General features: G+C 42.9%; 1 protein-coding gene across 1 annotated transcript in view; it reads right to left on the bottom strand.

Moving 5' to 3' along the window:
- Positions 1-18261, bottom strand: part of galntl6 (polypeptide N-acetylgalactosaminyltransferase like 6) — a 250994-nt gene that overhangs the window by 19188 nt on the left and 213545 nt on the right. Inside the window, exons 8-9 of the mRNA XM_060871463.1 lie at positions 8526-8643; positions 4924-5031 (exon numbers count right to left, since the gene is read on the bottom strand). Of these exons, the coding sequence (XP_060727446.1) occupies positions 4924-5031; positions 8526-8643 (226 nt within the window). The remainder of the gene's footprint in view (positions 1-4923; positions 5032-8525; positions 8644-18261) is intronic.

Genomic DNA, 18261 nt, shown 5'->3' with positions numbered 1-18261 from the left:
AGAGAGAGAGAGAGAGAGAGAGAGAGAGAGAGAGAGAGAGAGAGAGAGAGATAGATAGAGAGAGAGAGATAGAGAGAGAGAGAGAGAGAGAGAGAGAGAGAGAGAGAGAGAGATAGAGAGAGAGAGAGAGAGAGAGAGAGAGAGAGAGAGAGAGCTAGAGAGAGAGAGAGAGAGAGAGAGAGCTAGAGTGAGACAGAGATAGAGAGAGAGAGAGAGAGAGAGAGAGAGAGAGAGAGAGAGAGAGAGAGAGAGAGAGAGAGAGAGAGAGCTAGAGAGAGAGAGAGACAGATAGAGAGAGAGAGCTAGAGAGAGAGAGAGAGAGAGAGAGAGAGAGAGAGAGAGAGAGAGAGAGAGAGAGAGAGAGAGAGAGAGAGAGAGAGAGAGCCAGAGAGAGAGTGAGAGAGAGAGAGAGCTAGAGTGAGACAGAGATAGAGAGAGAGAGAGAGAGAGAGAGAGAGAGAGCTAGAGAGAGACAGAGATAGACAGAGAGAGAGAGAGAGAGAGAGAGAGAGAGAGAGAGAGAGAGAGAGAGTGAGACAGAGAGCTAGAGAGAGAGACAGAGATAGATAGATAGAGAGAGAGAGAGAGAGAGAGAGAGAGAGAGACAGCGAGAGAGAGTGAGAGAGAGAGCTAGAGAGAGAGACAGAGAGAGAGAGAGAGAGAGAGAGAGTGAGAGAGAGAGCTAGCGAGAGAGACAGAGATAGATATATATAGAGAGAGAAAGAGAGAGTGAGAGAGAGAGAGCGAGCTACCGAGAGAGACCGAGATAGATAGAAAGAGAGAGAGAGAGAGAGCTAGAGAGAGACAGAGATAGATAGAATGAGAGAGAGAGAGAGCTAGAGAGAGAGAGAGAGAGTAAGGGACAGAGAGAGAGAGAGATAGATAGAATGAGGGAGAGAGAGAGCTAGAGAGAGAGAGAGAGAGAAAGAGACAGAGAGAGAGAGAGACTATTAACCATCACATTTATTTTTAATGCGTGTTTATATTAACTGCTTGGTGATAATTTAACTCCTGACATTTGTCATCAAATTAATGTTGGACTAAACTGAATTGCGAGAGAACATTGAGGAAGACCTGGACGTTCATTTACAAAGGAATTGAACTTGACCTCGTAAATAAACAATTGATGACGTTTTCGCCCGTGCAGAGCGTCCTCCTCACGCTTGCTGTAGCACATCCAGAGAACTCAGCTTTACAAAAATATATCAGTTCAGAATATAAATTTTACATTTAGAAATGAATCGATTTATCCTTAAAGAGCAAGCCAGAGGTGACGGTAGTGAGGAAAACCTCCCTGAAGCGAGATGAAGACGAAACCGTGAGAGGAACCAGACATAAAAGGGAAAACTATCCTCACCTGGGAGACACCAGAAAGTGTGAATATAAATCAGTTCCTTTTTTAATTGTGTACCAGAGGGTAAAAAAGTGCAGTTGTGTAAGCAGGAAAAATTCATTCTAGTTTTAACACAAAGTTTATTTTCACTGATGAAGACTTTGTGGAGAACGTAGACATAAAGCTACCAGCAATTCCTTGGTATCCGGATCAAAGCTCCCTGAACACCACATTATATCCATTCCAACACTTTATTTTAATGGACATTACCTCAGTATCTGTAGTTAGATGTTGAGGCTTGCGACACCAAAACTTTATCCGTATTTTAGTTATAAATCAGAAGGTCACAAATTTAGGGGACGTGGAAACTGTGTACGAAACTGCAGCTAAATATCAGCTAGTTCTTTATCGCCTTTATCGTGGCTATATATTTGGTGAGTTTGGTATTTAATTTGTTTTATTGATTCTGCTGATTAACACCGTGTTCTAATTGATTCCCGTTTAGTAAACTAATTAAGTAACCGCACCTGAATCGTTAGGAAAGGAACCTGTTAAAGGAAAATGAAGTGAAGTGAATGAAGGAATGAAGCGAAGTGACGTGACATACGGCTAAGTACGGTGACCCATACTCAGAATTCGTTCTCTGCATTTAACCCATACAAAGTGCACACACACGCACAGCAGTGAACACACACACACCATGAACACACACCCGGAGCAGTGGGCAGCCATTTATGCTGCGGCGCCCGTGGAGCAGTTGGGGGTTCGGTGCCTTTGCTCAAGGGCACCTCAGTCGTGGTCGGCCCGAGACTCGAACCCACAACCTTATGGTTATGAGTCAGACTCTCTAACCATTAGGCCATGACTTCCCACTGATCAGACAATGATCAGATACCACATGGAAGATGATATTTCTTTGCCACAACAGCAATATTCCAGCACTGTAGTCAATATTTTATATAATAAAGAATGAAAAAATGTTCTATTGCTTTATCGCTTACTAACACCCTGAAAAACTGCAGAAAATTCTCTGTCACGAAGAAAGTTACAGCTTTACCTCATGAGGATAGATAGATAGATAGATAGATAGATAGATAGATAGATAGATAGATAGATAGATAGATGGATGGATGGAAATCTGAGTGTTAAAGTGCATTGTGTACATTGTGTAGTATGGAGGAGAACTGTACAGTAGAACAGTGAGGACTGTCAGCATTGACCTCCCTGATAATCAACACCGTCTAACCAATCAGAATACAGAAATAAACAGTGTTGTGCTAGTAAATACTTAGCAGTGCGACAGGAGTTCCGAGACTTTGCTGGAATAAAAAGTCTGTTTCTGAAAAAACAAACTGTTTCGGCTTCGAGATGATGGTAAGTGATGAAGCGCACTCTTGGAGACGCTCCATCCATGTCCTCGAGGTGTTATCTTTTCTAGCCAGGCAAGAATAGGAACAAAATGGCATACACCCAACCTAATTAGCAAGAAGGCAGCAGAATATAACCTCTAAATCATACTTAAATCTGCATTAAAATAAAGCCACAAGGCTTAAGATGAAGATTTTGGGGCCTTCGTGTCCTTAAAAAGTAGCTCTGGGTTTCTGATTTATGTTGTAGAGTTATTCATGTTGGGGGGCACGGTGGCTTAGTGGTTAGCACGTTCACCTCACACCTCCAGGGTTGGGGGTTCGATTCCCGCCTCCTCCTTGTGTGTGTGGAGTTTGCATGTTCTCCCCGTGCCTCGGGGGTTTCCTCCGGGTACTCCGGTTTCCTCCCCCGGTCCAAAGACATGCATGGTAGGTTGATTGGCATCTCTGGAAAATTGTCCGTAGTGTGTGATTGTGAGAGTGAATGAGTGTGTGTGTGTGTGTGCCCTGCGATGGGTTGGCACTCCATCCAGGGTGTATCCTGCCTCGATGCCCAATGACGCCTGAGATAGGCACAGGCTCCCCGTGACCCAAGGTAGTTTGGATAAGCGGTAGAAAATGAATGAGAGAGTGAGTGAGTGAGTTATTCATGTTAGACATAGCTGAAGACTTGCCACTAAGTGACGAATGTGTTGTAATTGCATCGTCTCTGCTGAAAAAAACATCATCGTACAGTATGTCTATATTTGTTAGAACATTTGTTAACATCAGGGATCAGATGTGAAATAGTTCCCTGTGTGATTGTGAAGAGAATCCTGGGCAGAGTTATTTTAAATAACAAGATTAGTATCAAGATGTTCGTGAACAACCTGCTATTAAGGTGTTATTACTGCTGTTTTACTCATGTACTGTATATACTCATTATTTAGTTGTTCTCCTGTGTCCACAGCTACACTGCACTTTAAGGACATGACGTGATGCATGAAGCTGTGTTACTCTCATGACCCTGAAGGTGATTATTATTCCCTTCAATAACAACACATCCTGAGCTGTTTTTTAATTTATTCGTCTCAGTGTGTGAATTCGTGGCTGTCCTTTAAACTCGGTTTGTGTTTATCGATGTTTTTCCCTCATATTGTTAGGCACGTTGTATCATTTCTGTCAGGGTAAAATATACTGTATTATACACCATCTATTTTGATACATATGTTGGTTAACTGGTATGTATGAATTGTTGCTTTTCTTTACAGCATATTGGTTGTATATATTTTGATTGAATCACGTGGCGCGACCGTGGCAGCGCTGAATCGCTGTAGCGTCTCGTACAAACGAACGTAGGGGCTTCGACGCTCCGGGAAATCTTGCGAATGAGACGGATTTTATTAGCGTTCGGAGAGGAGATAGTTTGAAAAGAAACTAGAGGATGCGCTGGAACTGAGCGCTTATAAAAATAAATCAAGTAAATAAGGAAGAAACCTGCAACTGGAAGTAAAACCTTGTAGTTTTCATTCCTGCAGCACTACAGCTCTGTTCTTTGGCTCGGTTTAACGTTGTTTTACCATCAAATGGCACAGAAATGAGCATCACGGACTGAAAAGGGATTTATCTGTGACATAATACACTGGTGCTTGCTTTATTTTTTATCAAGTTAGATGTCTGGTATATTTTCAGAGTGAAACTGTAATGAGTCTGTCTGTGTTTTGCCCTGTTTCTGTCTGCCGTCTGCCGTGCTGTTAATTGTTTGCTCCGCCCACTCATTGGTTACCATGGACACTAATTGCACTCTATCTCCCCCCCAGGTGTATCGTGTTAGTCACTGATTGTCTCTGCGTGGTGATTGGTTCCTGTTTGCTATATCTACCCTGTTTGTTCACGTCCCTGGTGTTGGTCGTTGTTGTACAGTATGTTGGTGTCGATGTTCCTGTTTCCTGTGCACTCAGTGTTCTGCCCTGTTTTGCCTGCCTGTTTGTTTGCCTGTTTCTTGTTTTTGTCTATTAAAAGTCTAAACTGCACTTGGATCCTCACTCGCCTTTGTCTCGTCGCGACAGAAACAAGGATGTTCTTCATGATGTTAAATGACCGTCTTTACTGAGGGCGTCAATACTTTTGGATCTGAGCGTAAAATGCGTTGAGGGCGTGTAGGGAGAGAATGAAACCCCTGTGTGGCTCTTTACAGTATCTGGGGTGTGTTTACTTTTGTGGTGAGTGTGGAGCTGTACTCACTCGGGCCAGGCTCGTTCCTGAGGGCACTTTGTAGGGTACGTACTTCCTGTAGATGTGGCCCACTCGGGAGCACGGCACGTCATACATACTGCCCCCACACATCCATACCTGAAGGAAACACACACACACACACACACACACACACATTTATATTTATATACTCAGTGATATTTCTTTGAAGCACTGAGAGACCGAGACAGACAGACAGATGGACAGAGAGAGGAGAGATATGAGAGATGAGTAATACCTGATATCTCTGTAGGCTTTTTTTTTTGGTTGGGTTCTGCTCTAAAAGGCAGTGAGTACTCTTGTTCAGCAATCATCCATAACACTCTTCCAGCAGGTGTATGTGTCAAAAACAAGCGCCATTCTCCCTACAAGCTCCAATTACACTCCTGCTAGCTGACAGCAGTGTAGAGTGTGTGTGTGTGTGTGTGTGTGGGGGGGGCTTTTTCCTCTGGCTAAATCGCTACTCATCTGCCTCTCTCCTTCATCTGAACTGCGCACAGTGATGAAGAGAGAGATATTTTCCCTCGAGCGGTAGAGCTTTTCGAGGTGTTTTCTATCCGGGGTCTTTAAAGCTGAGGGGAAGTTTCTGCATCTGCATTGTGGAAGTGTAGTGGGCATTTGACAGACGGGTCCGAAGGCTCTTCGTTTCATCATCTCTCCCGCTGTGAGAGAGAGCTGATATCAAACGGCATGCTGCTCTCTCTCTCTCTCTTTCGCCCGCTGGGGCATCCGCTTAGCGGTCAGGCACACTTCACAAGCTCTGAGATGGAACTCTGTCCTGGACACTGCCACCACAACCAAATCAAACCTCTCTCCCTTGAGAGTAAACAGGAGAAAGATGAATAATTTTCATGCAGTAAGCGTACAGAGATGAAGTCGTGGCTCGGGATGTATTACGAGATATTACTGGGAGGAATCGTGCAGCATGTTGAAATCCGCCCACGTCCGACAGAAGGATGCCGGTTGGATAAAGACAGCTGACCGATATATTGGCTGACGCCGGGCTCGAGCGGTCCAAGTTGGTCCTCACACTGCAGTCACGCTAAAGCTGAATAACAGCGATAACACATTTCTCACTATTCACAGGATTCGTAAACAAGATCTGCAACCTATCTGTACGTTTTAGGTTTCAATTCATGCTGGAAGAAGAGCAGTAACAGTGATAGTAATAAAAATATATAAATATAAAAAAAATCTGGAAAAAAAAAAAAAAAAGGTTTTAATTTAGTTCCTGATATATTTTTGCAGTTGCTATGGTTTCCAGACAGCCGAGTTCAACTGATGGTGCACAGGAGTGCAGCGACTAATGAAAAGCAGACATGGCAGGTATTTTATCTCTGATAAAAGTGTAAAAATCCCTCACATGCGCATCTCTGGTGTCCTGGCCTCACTAATCAAAAGTGAATCACCTCAGACGGACAGCAGATCACAGGGTCACGTGGACCAATTAGTTTCTGCGATGCCTCGAAAACACACCTGTGCTGTAGCCTGTCTTTTGATTTCTGACTGTCTCGGTCCTGACGGCTAGAACGCGCAGGAAGGAAAATGACAAAACGCCGACGCCAGACCGACCGAAGGCTTCGCGGAGGTGTCAGGAATGAGAAACGCTCGCATGGCACGAAGGCAGCAGACGAACCTAATCACGTGCTGCTTTCACAGACTCCGCTGAGGGGCAGAAATGAAGTAAACAAAGCAAAAAAACAGGAAACTGCAGAAGTACTCGACAGACAGGAGACAAGAGACATTTTTATCCGGTGTACCCTGAAGTACTGCCCCGCATTTTCCCCTGTAATCAATCCTACAGTTTCAAGTCTGTTCTCGACTCACTTGAGGTAGTTCGGGTCAAGTGCTTTCAGAGCAGCGTCTTAACGTCTGTACAGTAGGCGCACGAGTCTGAAGCTCATTCAGCACTTTTCACGGCTTGAGCTCAACTAACGTGCCATAAAATCACTGTAAGAACTCTGGGTTTGTTTATAGAATATCATGTAATAGAATATCTACTCAGGGAAAAGGAATTCAATTAGACTAAATTTATAGCGCATTTAACGTCGTCACAAAGCGGCTTTACAAAAATCCTGATGCAGACTTAGATCCCTAACGAACAATCTAGAAGAAAGACAGTGTACAGAGGTTGTAGAGTAAAGACAAACAGTACTGAATGTGATGTCTTTATGATTACAGCGGCAGCTGGATTCGGCGTTGGAGGTGCGTCCAAGGATAAAGATCAAACTCAAATGCAGGGAAAGCCAAACAGGCATGAAAAACACTGGGGAGAACTAGGCAGGTACACAACAAGACTATAATTAAAATCAGAAACAATGAACTAAGAAACTAAATACAAAGACTAGAAGCACAGAACAAAATCAAAGTCAATGAGGAACTCCAAGACGACGATTCCGGGAAGGTAAATAGGGAAGGTTATCACAAACACATACGGGACAGGTGGGAAGGAATTAAGTAGAGGGTGGGGCAAAGATACGTGAACATGAAAAATAAACAAAAACACATGACACGATCAACATAAACACACACTGCCAGAACGCCCCCTAGAGCACCGGCAGAGAAATATCCAGGGAACACTGACAGTCATAATGTGACGTGTGTACTAGTGATGAACGGGTCGTCTCATAACGGGCTGGGATGGGCCAATAATTTCATAAAAGCGAGACCTGCGGGTTCGAAAAAAACCCGACCCGTGCATCACTAGTGTGTATGTATGTGTGTGTGTGTGTGTGTATTTACATATAGGTACAAAAGTCAAAATGTGTGGAAATGTCACAGTGTGTGATTAAACATTGTCGACAATCTAAATGATCATCAGTGAAGGACGCACTGCTGTTATAATAATATAATCAACGACAGACGAGTGTGAAGTTATTGTTATAGCCTCAGACTGTACTCTATGTGATCGAACTGCTGTGGACAACAACTACATGTTTTTATTTATTAAAGGAAAGAGGTGTTGTACAGTACGTTTGTTGTACGTTGAAGGAACGTCTGCAAATCGAGTTACTGTTACCTCTAATGTTAAAGCAGCTATACACATAGCTATAGCCGTGCGCATCAGACTTTCTTTTTCCCACTCCTTGGATGAATAAGACAGAAAAAAAAACAACAAAAAACAACAACAACAACAACAAAAAAAACTTGTTACTGAGAAAATGCAATGCATAAAACCCTGTGGAGAAAAACATATTGGATACGAAGCCCTACCACTGAAGACAATGATGTTTTATATATATATATATATATATATATATATATATATATATATATATATATATATACATAAAAAGGCATTTCTTATTATTATTATTAAAAGCCAATTAGAAAAAAACGTCATAATCTTTTCAATCTAGTCAACGTCAGTTAATATAAGATAATTAAGACTATATCTAGACATATTTTACTATTTTTAAGCCTTATATTTTCTTATTGAATGACTAGAATCGAGATTCTTTTCACTGTAAAATAAACCAGCTGCACTAACGTCAGCGCTGCTGGTATAATGAATGAATCAACACCTTCTGTGCAGTCGCAGAACCTGTGGACTCAAAAAAATGATGTAGTTTTGTTCCCCCAGACTCTCTCACCTTGAATGAAATCTCATACTGCTCTCCTCCCCAGATCTCCAGGCCTGTATCATAGCCTCCCAGCTCCCAGAACCACTGACGGTTCACAGCAAACAGACCACCAGCCATCACTGGAGACCTGCAGAGATGAAGAGATGTTCACTACTTACTCACTCTCTCTCTCTCTCTCTCTCTCTCTCCTCATAACACATTTATAAGTATAGATTCTGCTGAAGCTCAAGGGCAGTTTAGCTAGACAGAGAAAATCTCCCGATAGTCACAGGAGGGATAAGACAGTGTAAACTGGTGAGGAGTCAGAGTTCATAGATGGAGGAAGAGTCACAAAGTACTGAACTGAAATAGTGCATCAGGTACACAACATAAATCAAGCTAACAAACAATCATACAAACCTCTCTATTTCCCTCGTTCTCTCTCTCTCTCCCTTCCTCTGTTTCTTTCTCTCTCTCTCTCTCTCTCTCTCTCTCTCTCTCTCTCCCTTCCTCTCCCTTCCTCTGTTTCTTTCTCGCTCTCTCTCTCTCTCTCTCTCTCTCTCTCTCTCTCTCTCACTCTCTCGCTCTCTCTCACTCTCTCTCTCTCTCTCTCTCTCTCTCTCTCTCTCGCTCTCTCTCACTCTCTCTCTCTCTCTCTCTCTCTCTCTCGCTCTCACTCACTCTCTCTCTCTCTCTCGCTCTCTCTCACTCTCTCTCTCACTCTCTCGCTCTCACTCACTCTCGCTCTCTCTCTCTCTCTCTCTCACTCTCTCTCTCTCTCTCTCTCTCTCTCTCTCTCTCTCTATTTTTTTTTTATCTCTCTCTCTCTCTCTCTCTCTCCCTTCCTCTCCCTTCCTCTGTTTCTTTCTCGCTCTCTCTCTCTCTCTCTCTCTCTCTCTCTCTCTCTCTCTCTCTCTCTCTCACTCTCTCGCTCTCTCTCACTCTCTCTCTCTCTCTCTCTCTCTCTCTCTCTCTCTCTCTTTTTTTTTTCTCTCTCTCTCTCTCTCTCTCCCTTCCTCTCCCTTCCTCTGTTTCTTTCTCTCTCTCTCTCTCTCTCTCTCTCTCTCTCTCTCACTCTCTCGCTCTCTCTCACTCTCTCTCTCTCTCTCTCTCTCTCTCTCTCTCTCTCTCTCTCTCTCACTCTCTCTCTCTGTGCAACAATGATAATTCAGTCATAATTAAATTAAACGTAACGTTAGCAATAAAATGTGAACATTTTCCTTTTCACCCCGGGGCTGCAGAAAACTTCGATTTGAAGTTTAATAGATGAAATGAAATGTGTGTAAAAGTGTGTGTGTGTAAAAGTGTGTGTGTGCGTACTGTGAAATGTTAATGTCAACGGACAAAAATGTCACAGGTAAGGTTAAAGCGTTCTGAATTGCAGACAGTATTTCAGATCTAATATTGAACTGAACATTTATTACATTTGTCACTTATTGGTTTAAATGTGTAGTGTACGCACGCACGCACGCACACACACACACACTCACACACACACACACACAGTATATATGTATAGAAAGTATTCACAGTGCTTCAGTTTATCCACATTTTGTTATTTTACAGCCTTATTCCAAAATGGATTGAATTCATTACTTTTCTCAAAATTCTGCACACAATCCCCCATAATGACAAGGGGGTCAAGAACCTTTTATTCAAAGCCTTTGCTCAATACTTTGTTGAAACACCTTTGGCAGCAATTACAGCCTCAAGTCTTTTTGAGTATGATGCTACAAGCATGGCACACCTATTTTCTCCCATTCATCTTTGTAGGACCTCTCGAGCTCCATCGCAGCCCTTTTTAGACCTCTCCAGAGATGTTCAATCGGGTTCCAGTCTGGGTTCGGGCTTCACAGAGTTGCCCCATAGCCACTCCTTGTGTTATCTTGGCTGTGTGTTTAGGGTCGTTGTCCTGTTGGAAGATAAACCTTTGCCCCAGTCTGAGGTCTAGAGCGCTGGAGCAGGTTTTCATCAAGGATGTCGTTCTTCATTGCTGCATTCATCTTTCCCTCGATCCTGACTAGTCTCCTAGTTCCTGCTTCACTGTAGGGATGATATTGGCCAAGTGATGAGCGGTGCCTGGTCTCATGGTCTGAAGGTTCTTCAGTTGCATTTTGGCAAACTCCAGGCCTGATTGGTTGAGTGTTGCTGAGATGGGTGTTCTTCTGGAAGGTTCTCCTTTCTCCACAAAGAAATGCTGGAGCTCTGTCAGAGCTCTGCATCAGGTTCCCTGACTAAGTCCCTTCTCCCCCAATCGCTCAGAGTTCCGGTGGTTCCAAAGTTCTTCCATTTACAGATGATGGAGTCCACTGTGCTCATTGGGACCTTCAATGCTGCAGAAATATTTCTGTACCCTTCCTCAGATCTGTGCCTCGATACAATCCTGACTCGGAGGTCTACAGACAATTCCTTGGACTTCATGGCTTGGTTTGTGCTCTGACATGCACTGTTAGCTGTGGGACCTTATATAGACAGGTGAGTGCCTTTCCAAATTATGTCCAATCAACTGAGTTTTCCCCTGTGGTAAGTTAAATGAATTGGAGATGATTTGGTAAAGCGCACACCTCTCAATAGAAGGCCTCAAAGCTCACAATGTACATCATAGCAAAAACAAGCCATGAGGTCACTGAGGAACTGCCTGTAGAGCTCAGAGACAGGATTGTTGTAAGGATCTGGGATGGTATCAGGCTACAACATAACAAAATTTAAAAAAGTGCCAGGGGTCTGATTATTTTCTGAATACACTATATATATTCTCTACACCGCTTTTACTACTGGGTCTTGGGGAACCTGGAACCTATCCCAGGACACTTAGGGCACAAAGCAGGTACACTCTGAATTGCAGGGCACACTCACACACACTCACACAATATCACACACAATTTAGAGACGGCAGTCAGACTACACCACATAATTTTTCAACTTTTGAAAAAAAATAAAATAAAAAACGCGGAGAAACCTCAGAGAACACAGAAGAAACCGGACACAGAGCGACGGGAAATAAAACTCCAACCCTGTTTGTATGAAGCAAATGTTCTAACCAGATCCAATTAGGAGGAGTTTATTTACCATAAAACTTCAAATAATAGCCCGGGCTTCTATTTACCCAAATCGCCGAACTGCACCGGCTTGTATTTGAAACAGGCGTCTATAAGAGACAGGCCTTTAATTTAGTGTTGAGATGTTCAATCATGACAGTAGGAGGTTACCACATTATATTACGTTTTATTTATAATTTATCGTTGTGCGTCTTCTGACTGAAAAGTCGTTGCGCTTCAGGAATTTGTCCAGCCAGCCAGCGCCTGCAGTAAAACTGTTGCATACACTTCTTTTGCCTTGGCCCTGATCATTTTACGTGAGACTCTGAGATGCTTTGCCCGCATGCTGTGGATCCACTCACACACGCTCACCTCCAGCTCTTCACTGGCCTTCTTCCTCCCTCCACCTCGCAGTCTGGCCCCGGACAGACGTTGCAGTTCAGCTTTATGTTTACGCCATTCTCGCACTCTCTTTGGATCAACCGAGAAATGTCTTGCCGCTGCTTCTCCCGAAATCTTTTCGGCAAATTTGACAACTGTCAGCTTAAATGTCAAATCATACTTTTTTCTTTTTGTCTCCATGGTGGTATTGAGAGAATTAAGAAAAACTGAATACTAAAAGAAAGTTTGTTAACCTCTTTGTTATGTTGCCATAGTGATGAGTCGTTCATGAACGGTTGCGTCTGTCATGTGAAATCTAATCAAAACATAGAACAGACGATCTGACGGGTTTTAGAAGATCAAATACAACCCGATACTAAAAAACAGACCCGGCCTCTATTTGAGGTCCCACCAGGCGTTTAAAAGAGACAGGCGTCTATTTTGGACTCGGCTATTATTTGAAGTTTTACGGTATTTCAGAAAGATTCTCAGATTAGATAGAAGCCTTTACACAACTTTTTGGAAATTGGGGTCAGAGCACATGGTCAGCCATGATACAGCGGCCCTGGAGCAGGTTGGGTTAAGGATTTTGCTTAAGGGCCCAACAGTGGCAGCTTGTTGCTGATGTGGCTTGAAGCCCTGATCCACCAATCAACAACCCAGGGCTTTAACCGCTTGATCCACCACTGCCCCTTAATGGGACTGGATCACAGAACTGGGATCCTGTGGGACATAATAAAAACATTGCGTTTCTTAACTCATCCTTATTACCTGCATGTTCACCGCCTGCTGTGGTGGTTTAAATCTGGCTATTAGTTACCAGGAAGCTGTCAAAAATATCGGGAATAAAGAGAAAATACAAGATGAAGGTGTTAATAAAAGACGTTCCTTTCCAGTAAGGACTCTCGTGTCAAAACAGGTAATTAATATGGCTGATGAATATGGATGCTGCAGCTCGAGTGCATGAAAAGACAGTAGGCAGAAGAAGCTGTTTTTGTATTGAAGTGTGTAATTAAACTGCATTAACTGTGATTTCTACGGCTTTAGTAATTCAGTAATGTTTATTCAGTAAGTGTTGAATTTTGCTGTAATATGTGAATTAACGTTGTAGAAGAATATATTTAAACGAGCAGGGTTGCCAGATCTGTTGCCACGCACACACAAACCCTGTTAATATTAAAACAGAGAATGGTCTCTAGTAGGGTTGGGCGATAAAACGATAACGATATGTATCGCGATCGACACGTGATCGATATCGATAAAAAATTTGTTCGATAAAACGTTTGACATTTTTTATTCTTCGTCGGAAGAAAACAGAGGTTGCGAAGCAAGTTTGGTTGCATTAACAAAGGCACTCGCTCTCTGGTAACCTAGCAACGTAGGGAGTGACAAGCTAACAGCCAATCATGTAACAGTATCTTTTTGGTTGCGCCATAGCGTTGTCTCGTGCTGGTGCTGGATTCCTCTTCAGTAACCGGCGACTGATGAGCAGAAAATGAGCCGCAGCGAGCGAGAAAATTGTAAATAAAAGAGGAAAAGTGAGCTACTTTTTCATATTTCTGTAGGTTTTATATTTCAAACAATGTTACTGTAGTGTATCAGGTTTGTTTTTTATATTACAGACGTATCTCAGTCTACCTCAGTTTTATTTACGTTTAAAAAACACTGCACATATTTTAAAACACTTTATTCACCAGAAAGTGAACAGCTAGTGAACATCCTAGCACTAAACTTGCACTAAACTCTCAGGTTTCTCTATGTTTATATTTAACTCTTTGCACTATTTTATTCACTTTATTAAGCATTTCTTACATTTTCTTTCATTTTGCACCTTAAATGTTAAGAGATAATTGTTAAGTGTTCATTGTGACTTTAGACTTATGTTTACATTATAATTATTTGAGGTTTCCTGGTTGGTGACATTTCTGTCTTAATAACCGAGGGGATTACGATCAGAGGAAGGTTAAGTTTAAAATAAAAATGTTTAAATGTAATATATTTTCCTCCTGGTCCTTATTTTAAATGGGTCATTAAAAATATCAATAATTATCGATATCGACCGATATGAAACACTGATATCGTGATACAGTTTTCAGCTGTATCGCCCAGCCCTAGTATCTAGCATAAAAATGTCCTGGCAGTTTAAAAATAACCTAATTGCTAGGAGAAAACCCTGCACCTGACATCGCTGCCTACACACAGAGCCCAGCAACATGCATGATGTTAAAGACGTAAAAATACGCTGATAAATGCTGATCATCTCCCAGAAGTGTGTACGTCAAACAGAAATTGTAATTCGTCACATGAAGGACATGAAGCACACGCATTATGTAGTGTGATAAGGAGAAATAGACGTATGTCGTGAGTTGCTTTGTGCGTGTGGTGCTGGAAAACAAGAAGCACAAGATTTGTAGCACAGAATGCAGCCTAATTACAGCTCAAACATGAGAAAATAACAGCATGTTGGGTTTAGTGTGTCTGCTCCCCTCCACCTCATCCATCAATGGAAAGGGACGAGCACAGGAGCACTGCTGAGGAGATTAGCCGTGTAGTGGACCGATCTTCCCGCTGATGATGTGCTGCTTTAATGATCTTTCTTTTTTGTGATTTTCGACATGTGGAGATTTTGTTGAAGCTTTGCTGAAATTTTATATATATATATATATATATATACTGAACCAAACTGAGCTCACCTCAATTCTATTCCAAGCTAATGTGATAAATATGCAGTATGTAGCTAATGAACTTTATTTAACTCAATCAGTGGGTTTTTATTATCATTCTGCTATATAGCATGTGAGCAGTGCAGAACAATACTGTACATACACAGAGTTCGGGCTGTAAGCTATAGGGCTATAGCTTTAAGCTATAGCAGCAATAATTCATTCATTCACTCATTTTCTACCGCTTATCCGAACTACCTCGGGTCACGGGGAGCCTGTGCCTATCTCAGGTGTCATCGGGCATCAAGGCAGGATACACCCTGGACGGAGTGCCAACTCATTGCAGGGCACACACACTCTCTCATTCAATCACAAACTCCACACACACAAGGCGGAGGCGGGAATCAAACCCCCAACCTTGGAGGTGTGAGGCGAACGTGCTAACCACTAAGCCACCGTGCCCCCATTAGTGAAACATTCAGCAGGAAATTAGTAATCAGTGTCAAGGTAAAAAATTGCCCAACAGCAAACAAATCCAAAAACTGAGAGTCAAAAACTGTAATCCAGAAAAGAGAGAAATGGTCAGGCACATGAGACAAAACATTATACAGAGAATTGCTTTGTACACAGATGAACTGTCAATACTTTACAAAGTTAGCTACAAAGGGCCTTTTTACACCCGGTCACTTCATGTGTTTTCTCTGATCCGATAGCTGTCTGATTTGTTAAAACTGTTCCATTTACATTAGGCCACATAAATGCGTCTCGGCGAATCGGATATCGATCCGATCTTTCTACTCCCGCCCAAAATGCTAATATATTTTACCTCATTTCCGGGGTAATTGAAATGGAACACACTTTGGTGTGTTTGTGGTTTTCAGAACGCGATCAAAAAGAAGATGTTATGTTATGTTACAAAAAACAGCGTTTACTGTTTGCTGCATTTTCGCTGGCAGCAGCAGCGCATTTTAAGATCCGACGAAACGCCTGGGTGAAAGATCACCTGCGAGTGACGTACTTCCGTTTGGGAGGAGTATAGCGCTGACGTATGTGGCTTGAACAACCACATTCATTTACACCTGTCCAGTTTCATCTGAAACGCGTCCCAGACCACCTCCTGAAGGGGTTTGTACCATCCGATTTATATCCGTCTCCAAAACATTTCGGAGGGCATTTAGACCTGGTCTATTTACCATCGGATAGCTATCTGATCACAGAAAACGCATGAAGTCACCAGGTGTAAAAACCCCCTAAGAACATGGTCTTACAAACAGGAAATGGAATTAGAATTCTGTCTCTGATGGTTTACTCGGGTGGAGGATCGACGAACGATTCCTGGACTGAAATGACCGGGTTGACGAATATCAAAAAATGTAGAAAGGTGTATCAGTTTAGTTTAGTGACGTGTGCTTCGTAGCAAATAAATGAGAAGGGGGAAGAGATAATAAAACAGTGTATAGCACACCGAGGTGAAAATATAGTGTGCAGTCTCTCTGTCTTACTCTTTCTCTCCATGTCACACACTCCATCTCTCTCTCGCACGTTCACTCTTTAATCTATCAAAAACCAGTCCCCCTGTGTGATGTGCCTTAAAGAAATTGAATGTAAGAAGAAAATTAAAGAGCAACAGACAGACCGAGAGAGAGAGAGAGAGAGAGAGAGAGAGAGAAAGAGAGAGAGAGAGAGAGAGAGAGAGAGAGAATAAACATGAAATTTTGAAAATGGCGTTTACACAAAGACAGCCAAACAGGATGGACAGAACGGCGCCAAAATCAATTTGCTCTCGTGTAATACCCGCCGCTCCGCTTCCCTCCGATTTAATAAGGCGCTGAAATATAGCAGTCGACTCAATTAAGCCTGCTAATGAAGGAGCAAACACTTCTCTGGCAAAACGATGCGAGACTTTTCTTCCCCATTCTGTCGCTCGTGCCAGTAAGAGGAGACGGAGAAGTGGAAGCGGATTTGGGGGAGCTTTGTAAAGTGAGATGTGGAGGGAGGGAAGTTCGGTGCCAGTGTTTTGGCCCTGGAGTATGTTTGATCAGCTAAGCTTCTGGACAACACGTTGTCTCGCGTGCGAGGAGGATCGGGATAGTGCAGAGGCTGCACGGAGCTGGAAACAGCAAGCACCAACACTTACTAGGGATGGATCAATGGAGCATGTTCTTGGTACTGAAATGAGAAACCAGATTAGTATTAATCAGTCAGAGATGTCACAGGACACGTTATTAGGATTTCCTGGTTTAAGCAGTGCACACGTGTGTGTTTCTAAACCGGTCGCTGTACCATGAAGTCGGTGTGTTTCTACTACCAGTTGCCATAGTAATAACATTTATCGGCAGGCGGCGCATCTAGCATTTTGGAGGGAGATTTGCCGTTTGTATATTAGGGGCTTTTTACACCTGGTGACTTCATGCGTTTTCTGTGATCAGATAGCTATCCGATGGTAAAAAGACCAGGTCTAAATGCCCTCTGAAACGTTTTCTAGACGGATATAAATCCGACAGTTCAAACCACTTCAGGAGGTGGTCTGGGACACGTTTCAGATGAAACTGGACAGGTGTAAATGAATGTGGTTGTTCAAGCCACATACGTCAGCGCTATACTCCTCCCAAACGGAAGTACGTCACTCGCAGGTGATCTTTCACCCAGGCGTCTCGTCGGATCTTAAAATGCGCTGCTGCTGCCAGCGAAAATGCAGCAAACAGTAAACGCTGTTTTTTGTAGCATAAACATCGTAACCAGTCTTCTTTTTGATTGCGTTCTGAAAACCGCATACACCAAAGTGTGTTGGGTTTCAATTACCCCGGAAATGAGGTCAAATATATTTACATTTTGGGCGGGAGTAGAAAGATCGGATCGATATCCGATTCGCCGAGACGCGTTTATGTGGCCTAATGTAAATGGAACAGTTTTAACAAATCAGATAGCTATCGGATCAGAGACAACACATGTAGTGACCGGGTGTAAAAAGGCCCTAAAATTCACCCTTGTATCCATATCCGCATAATATCATACAAGGAGAAGCCGTGTGTATTCTTTTCCACAAATCACGTGCGCTCTGTGTTTTCACTTCCACTGGTAGTCGCTGCACCGTGTCGCTCTGTATTTCCATAAAGTTAGACTTTTGTCTACATCTTGCTGTCGCTCACGTCACCAGAAGGTAGCATTTAACATCAATGATCTCCTGTCGCTGTAGGTGAGAATGTAGCATCAGTCTTTGTGAGCTGATTTGAAATGAAGTGCATTAGTCAGTCGTTTAATATGACGCTCGCTCTCATATTAAATGACTGAAGGAAGAGGTCAATGTACTGGCTGAGCCGCTGTGCTGCTAGCGATAAACTGCTAAGTTTTACGATTGAGATGTTTCTTACTTGTGGTGAAGGATAATGATGGAGCTGCTCTTGATATTTTCAGTCTGTTTTGTTTTGACTGCTTTGTCAGTTCGTGCTCAGGAGCGCAGAAGCGCACGCAGGTTCACATGGTATCACATGGTTGTTATCTGAACTTTTTGTTCTGAGGATGGTTTCAGACTTATACCTGGGGTCACGGGGAGCCTGTGCCTATCTCAGGCGTCATCGGGCATCAAGGCAGGATACACCCTGGACGGAGTGCCAACCCATCACAGGGCACACACACACTCTCATTCACTCACACAATCACACACTATGGACAATTTTCCAGAGA

The sequence above is a fragment of the Tachysurus vachellii genome, chromosome 6 (assembly GCF_030014155.1).
Source record: "Tachysurus vachellii isolate PV-2020 chromosome 6, HZAU_Pvac_v1, whole genome shotgun sequence".
NCBI lineage: Eukaryota > Metazoa > Chordata > Actinopteri > Siluriformes > Bagridae > Tachysurus > Tachysurus vachellii.
This window is presented reverse-complemented; position numbering and strand designations above follow the sequence as displayed.